This window comes from Orycteropus afer, unplaced genomic scaffold (genome assembly GCF_000298275.1).
Source record: "Orycteropus afer afer isolate SDZICR_OR568_19922 unplaced genomic scaffold, OryAfe1.0 scaffold00321, whole genome shotgun sequence".
In the NCBI taxonomy this organism is placed as follows: domain Eukaryota; kingdom Metazoa; phylum Chordata; class Mammalia; order Tubulidentata; family Orycteropodidae; genus Orycteropus; species Orycteropus afer.
Window position 1 is genome coordinate 1,112,717 of NW_006921908.1, and position 7,141 is coordinate 1,119,857.

The 7,141-nt window shown below is 36.2% G+C and overlaps 1 protein-coding gene across 1 annotated transcript in view; it reads left to right on the plus strand.

The window, feature by feature from the left end:
- The window catches only part of KIF18A (kinesin family member 18A), a 125,358-nt gene that overhangs the window by 26,400 nt on the left and 91,817 nt on the right, over positions 1-7,141 (plus strand). Inside the window, exon 9 of the mRNA XM_007951951.2 lies at positions 3,757-3,919. Within this exon, the coding sequence (XP_007950142.1) occupies positions 3,757-3,919 (163 nt within the window). The remainder of the gene's footprint in view (positions 1-3,756; positions 3,920-7,141) is intronic.

A 7,141-nucleotide genomic window follows, 5' to 3' on the forward strand; every position in this document is an offset into this window, starting at 1 on the left:
ATAATTCCCACATTGTGTGGGATCACCTTTCTTTGGAATAGGTACAAATGTGGATCTCTTCCAGTCAGTTGGCCTGGTAGCTGTCTTACAAATCTCCTGGCATAGCCGAGTGGGTGCCTCCAGCAGGACATCTGTTTGTTGAAACATCTCAATGGGTATCCCATCAGTTCCTGGAGCCTTGTTTTTCGCCACTTCCATCAGTGCAGCTTTGACTTCTTCCTTTAATACCATTGGCTCTTGATCATATGCCACCTCCTGAAATGGATGAAGATCGACCAGTTCTTTTTGGTACAGTGACTCTGTGTATTCTTTCTATCTTCTTTTGCTCTTTCCTGTGTCATTCACTATATTGCCCATAAAATCTTTCATTATTGTAACTCAAAACTTAAAATTTTTTCTTCATCTCTTTCAGCTTGAGAAATGCTGTGCATATTCTTCCCTTTTGGTTTTCTAATTCCTGGTCTTTGCACATTTCATTATAATAATTGACTTTGTCTTCTCAAGCTGCTCTTTAAAATCTTCTGTTCAGCTCTTTTATCTTGTTATTTCTTCCATTTACTTGAGCTACTCTCCATTCAAGGACAAGTTTCAAAGTGTCTTCTGACATCCATTTTGTTCTTTTCTTTGTTTTCTGTCTTTTTAATGACCTTTTGCTTTCTTCATGGATGATATTCTTGATGTAATCGCACAATTCCTCTGGTTTTCGGTCATTGGTGTTCAGTACATCAAATCTGTTCTTTAGATGGTCTCTAATTTCAGGAGGAATATATTCAAGGTCATATTTTGGCTCTTGTGGACTTGTTTAAATTGTCTTCAGCTTTAACTTAAATTTGCAAATGAGCAGTTGTTGGTCTGTTCAACAATCAGCTCCTAGCCTTGTTTTGGCTAAAGATACTGAGCTTCTCCTTCACCTCTTTCCATAGATGTAGTCAGTCTGATTCCTGTGTACTCCATCTGCCGAGGTCCACATATATAGCTGCCATTTGTGTTGTTGACAAAAGGTATATATTATAATCAATAAGTCATTGGTCTTGCAAAATTCTATCATGGGTTTTCCAGTGTTATTCCTATCATCAAGGACTTATTTTCCTATTGCTGGTCATTCTTCTTTGTTTCCATCTTTTGCATTCCAATCACCAGTGATAATCAACACATCTTGATTGTATGTTTTTCTATTTCAGACTGCAGAAGTTGGTAATAGTCTTCAATTTCCTCGTCTTTGGCTTTGGAGGTTCATGTGTAAATTTGAATAGCAGTAGTATTAACTGGCCTTCCTTGTAGGCGTATGAATATTATCCTATCACTGGCAGCATTGTACTTCAGGGGGCAGATCTTGAAACATTCTTTGTTACGATGAATATCATGCCATTCTTCAATTTGTCATTCCTGGCATAGTAGATCATATGGTTGTCTGATTCAGAATGGCCAAAAACAGTCCATTTCAGCTCACTAATACCTAGGACATCAGTCTTTGTGTGTTTCATTTCATTTTTGACACCTTCCATTTTTCTTGGATTCATACTTTGTACATTCCATGTTCTGATTATTGATGAATGTTTGCAACTGTTTCTTCTCATCTTGAGACATGCCGCATTAGCAAATGGAGGTCCTGAAAGCTTTACTCTATCCACATCATTAAGGTCAGCTCTACTCTTAGGAGACAGCTTTTTCCCAGTCATATTTTGAGTGCCTTCCAACCTGAGGGGCTCATCTTCTAGCACTATATCAGACAGTGTTTCAAGGCTATTCATAAAGTTTTCCAGTAATATATCAGACAGTGTATCACTGCTATTCATAAGGTTTTCACCAGCCAATTTGAGAAGTGGATGGCCTCTTCCTTCTTATGTATCTTAGTCTGGAAGCTCCGCCAAATCCTATCCACCATGGGTAACCCTGTTGGCATTTGAACACCAGTGACATAGCCTCCAGCTTCACAGCAACACACAAGCCACCAAAGTAAGACAAACTGATGGACATATTTGTCTCTTTTAGTTGCTCTAAACTGCTCCAATCACTTCCTGGCCTCCACTAGCTGTTCCGGCCTGCTGCCGGCTCCCGCTTTTCCTGGCCTCCTCTAGCTGTTCTGTTTTAATAGAAAATATTAGTCAATCCTTTAGGACACTTTCTCTTTAAAAATGATGCAGTCTTTTAAAATGAAGGTCTCTGAAAACCTTGGAGCTCTGGTGGCACTGTGGTTAAAGCGCTGGGCTACTGACCAAAAGGTTCCAGCTCACGTGCCACTCTGTAGGAGAAAGATGAAGCATCTGCTTCCATAAAGATCTACAGCCTTGGAAGGCATCTGGAGAAGTTCTCCTCTGCCCTTTTTAGGGTCCTTGAGTCAGAATTAACTCGGTGGCAGTGGATTTGGGTAGAAACCTTTGATGCTGATTCCTTTCCTCCCACCCTAATTAGTAAATACCACTAACTAAAATAATTCTGGACCAGAAAATTGAGAAATATTTCACTAAGTCCTTGGGTAAAGTGTTATAGAGAAGTTAAAAATTATCTTTGAGTATAACCTAAAGATATATTATCAATTCGTTTACTGGCATTAACTTTGTTGTAATATAATACAGTGAAATTGCAATATCGGTGCCTATTTCCTATGAAATATTTATTAGTTTGACAGAACTGCAGTAAAGTCAATGTGTTGTGGCTTGTAGTCATTCCCAGTAGAGTTTCATTAAGAACACCTGACATAAATTTGCAGTGTTTTTACCACACAAATACTTACAAATATATCTAAAACTCTAACCAAAGAACATTTATTTTTAAATGCAGATACTTTATTACAATTTTATTTCAAACGTTTCACAGTTAATTTTCCTTTGAGATTTTTCCCTGTATGCGACTGTTTATACTGTCACTGTACCTCAGAGCTGATCTGTGACTTAAAAGCATAAATATATTTTTATAAAAGAATACCACTTTGGCCAATGTTCTGCTGACCCTGGAGGATGCAGGATTACAGGTATCAGGGCTTTCATAAGAGTTTGTCAGTTTACAGTCTTTAGGTACTTGGTGGAGATCTGGGTCAAACTTGCTAATTTTCGTTCTCTGGATCTGTATTGCCCTTTGGAGGAAACATCCTATAGCAGCTAGTCTACATTTACTATATTCTAAACTTGGATGTTTTGGGCCCCAGTATTGTCAGTTGACGCTTATGCCAGCCTACAGGGGGTACCTAACCGTATGGTATGTTTTCACTATAACAAATTCTGAAGCTGGAAACTGGTTATCTCACTTTCCCTAGGGGGCCATGAAAGCACCATGTGATTGTGCCTCCTACTGCTTATTTCCTCACAGTGAGCCAGCTACCAAAATACAACACAGTGCTGTATAGCAACTAGAGTCTTATGAATTGGGATTACAAGTCAAGATTATCATCCCTTTCCCACAAACATAAAATATTTTTGCTAAGCAGCTGTATTAAATATAAACATAAGTATAGACAAAATGTAGTATATTAGTAATCCTGGAAGCCTTGTGATGTGTATATTCCAATGTATATATTTTAATAACATGGCCTTCCTTGGGAAAGAATAAAAAAAATTAACTTAGTAAAATTAAGTTTAATAACCCTTTCTAAATTTTTATAATTGAGTAGGAAATAGTCACCCTGACCTACTTACTATTTATCATTGAATCTAATTTTCAGTGGTGTGTACTCTTTTGTTCATGCATTTCTTTAAGTAAATGTTTGTATGATTTATCACAAAATTAATGAGATTTTATGATGTGTTTTATTTTTGGTAGATTTCAAGAAATTCTGAACTGCTTGTTCCAGAAACGAGAAGAAATCAGGCAAGAATATCTGAACTTGGAAATGTTACTAAAAGAAAATGAACTTAAGATGTTCCATGAACAGCAGTGCCATAAACAAATAGAAATGATGTGTTCTGAAGACAAAGTAGAAAAGGTGTAGAGCAATTTTATAGTTGAATTTTAGATAATTTCAAAACATGGGTGCTTCTAACCCTAGAAGCTTCATAGGTGTATTATTTTCCTAGACCTGTTGTAACAAAATACTGCAGTTGGGTGACTTGCAAAGACCTCTGGTGGTGTAGTGGTTAAGGCATTTGGCTGCTAATCACAAGGTTCGTGGTTCTAACCCACCAGCTGCTCTGTGGAAGAAAGATGTGGCAATCTGGTTTTGTAAAGATTTACAACCTTGGAAACCCAATGGGGGTCGGTCGCTATGAGTTGGAATTGACTCAGTGACATTGATTTTGGTGTGTGTTTTATTTTCTCCTGTAAGAACAGAAATTTATTTTTTCATAATTCTGAAGGGTTTTTTTTGTTGTTGTTATGTGCCATCGAGTCGGCCCCAACTCATAGTGATCCCTCCTTGGGTTTCCGAGGCGGTGTCGCTATGAGAGTAGATTACCCAACCTTCCTTCCAAGGAGTGGCTGGTGGGTTTGAACCACCAGCCTTCTGGTTAGCAGTCAAGTGCCTTAGGCACTATCCTGCCAGAGCTTGGAATTTGAAATCAGAGTCTTTGCCATGTCACTTGCTTCTGAGGGCTTTGATGATAAATCTGGTCTGTGGTTCTCGCCTGGCTGTTGGTGATGGCTGGCAATCCTTCGCATTCTTTTGTCTTATATAGATGCATCACTCTAATTCTGCCTCTATCCTATAGCTATCTTTCTTCTCTATGTCTGTATGTCTTCTCTTTTATAAAGATTTCACTTATTGGATTAGGACCCACCCAACTCCAATATCACCTCATGTTGAAGAAGGAGCCTAGAACTTCAACATAGCTCTTTAGGAATACAATTCAGTTCACAACCATAGGCAAGGCTACTTAATCTCTCATTCTCTATAAACACCAGGAAATGTAAGGGAAAATCCAGCAAACATTGTTTTGAATGCATAATTAAGTGTACAAGAGAGAAAGTTACATTCCTAGGTGTCAAAAACAAAGGAAACAAACAAAAAATAGATTTCTCATTTGCTGCTGTTGCTTCTCTGAGGCTTTGTGGAACTCTTTACATGAAAGGCTTGGTTTTCAACACCCTCAGGATTAGTGATTTACTGAAATGGGACAGTGAGAGTCATCCACCTCAGATGCAGGCAATAGTGTACATCACAGACCAAGAGATGTTTTGCTTTGTTTTTGGGGGAAGAATATTTTCTCTCTGCTATTGTTTAGAGTCATCAATGTATAGTGCTATAAAAATTACCAACTTTCAGTTGGGTTTATTGTTTTTAAGTTACTGACAGTGTGTCTCTCCTCCATACAAAGACCACTTCTAGTAGCCTGCCCTTAATGAATGCTGATACTTTGGGGCATGGCCCAAGGTAAGCAAGATGTTAGAAATGAGAGCCCCACATAAAACAGGGAACTTCAAAAGTCAATTCCCATCATAATGGAACTCCACAGAGAAAGCATCTTGTCATACATTACAGGAAGACAAGGAACTTTGCCTGAGGTAGTGGAAACAGTCTCATTTGACAGTTATCATCCTAAGCCTACTTTTTACAAGGATCTAAGGTTTCACTTTTTATTACCCATGTTTTTTCTTTGGAAAAACTTCATAGTGAGAAATTGACATAGCAAGTAGTATTTGACCATTGATTATTCTGGGGAACCTGGCAGGAGCAATGCAAAACCCACAGGAACAGACCCCTCAAAGCAAACATTTACTATTTACAAGGTATTATTTTAACCACTTTTAATTCTCAGAAAATCTTATGAGGTTGTAGTATTATTATTGTCTTTAAAATTAAGATGAGGAAACTAAGGCACAGAAAAGTCATTTTATTCAAGGTCAAGAAACTCAGAGATGGCAAAAATGTGATTTAAAGTCAAGCTAATTCCAGAGCCTATGCTTGCATTCCTTTGCTTTTTTTGCATATTCAATGCAGCTAAAGAGAAAAATCAGGAAGTGAGAAATAAATCTAAGAAAAATCACATCAATTGTAGCGTAAAGAGATCCTAAATGTAAATGAGATGTTATGGAAAGATAGAATGAGAAAGTCATGCATTAAGCTAATATCTCACTTTAGAAGGAGATATTAATGAGAAATGGGAAAGGGTAATATTTAAAGAAATTATGGCTAAGAATTTTTTAGGACTAATGGGATGTGAATAAGATATGAATTCAAGAAACATGAGTTCTAAGCAGGATAAAATATATCTGCATCTGGACATGTTGTGAAATGACAGATTGAAAAAGAATAAAAATTGCAGAGAATTATGGATAATTATTTACACCAGTTTTGGTGTTCATTGATGATCAATTTCATTGTATTTTTATGTATTTAAGTTTTAATTTCATAATATTGAAATGTGTTTTCCCAGCATTCCAGAAGTAACAGCTATTTACAGAAATTTTCTATTTTTAATGTCCAAAAGCCATCAAATTTTAGTGTTTTAAAATAGCATTTTAATTCTTCTCAACTTATTGGCCCATTGGCAAAGATTTGATCAATTTTACTGTCAAAATGAATACTATATATTCATTATACTTAATTTACTAAAAATAATTTTTTAACCTTTGTTTTTCAAAATTCATGTTCCTCACATCCTTTTCAGATAGAAGAAATACTGGAATTATATCTTTGAGATCCAACAAATTTGCACTTTAATCTTCTTGAATTACAGAATTGTTAGCTTTTTTTTTTTTGAAAACTTTAATGTCTTCCAATAACAAAACATACAGAGTTAATATCAATTTGTTGTTGTAAGCCTCTTTCATATGGTTGCTTGATGAAATTCTGAAATACTGCTATATTATATATTTTAAGAATTAAATAGTTTTATAGAGCTTATTATATTGTCAGTGGGGATAATAATTCTTTTCAATTCAGTGTAGGTATTTATTAAATAAATAAATTTTTGTTATCTTACATATTTAAAAAAAAGCAACAATTCAGTCACAGGAAGCTGATATTTAGTTAGTATCTCAACTTACAGCAACAACTTTTGTTGAAAATTTTTGTTAATATGCAACATTTTCTGCTAACACAATGCAGATAAACAAAAGTGTGAAATGCCTTTGATTATTTACAAGATAATTGGAGCAGTTATTATAAATGACTAATTACTATATGGGAGCTCTGGTAGCAGAGTGGCTAAGACACTTGCCTGCTAACCAGACGGCTGGCGGTTCAAACCCACCTGCCACTCCTCGGAAG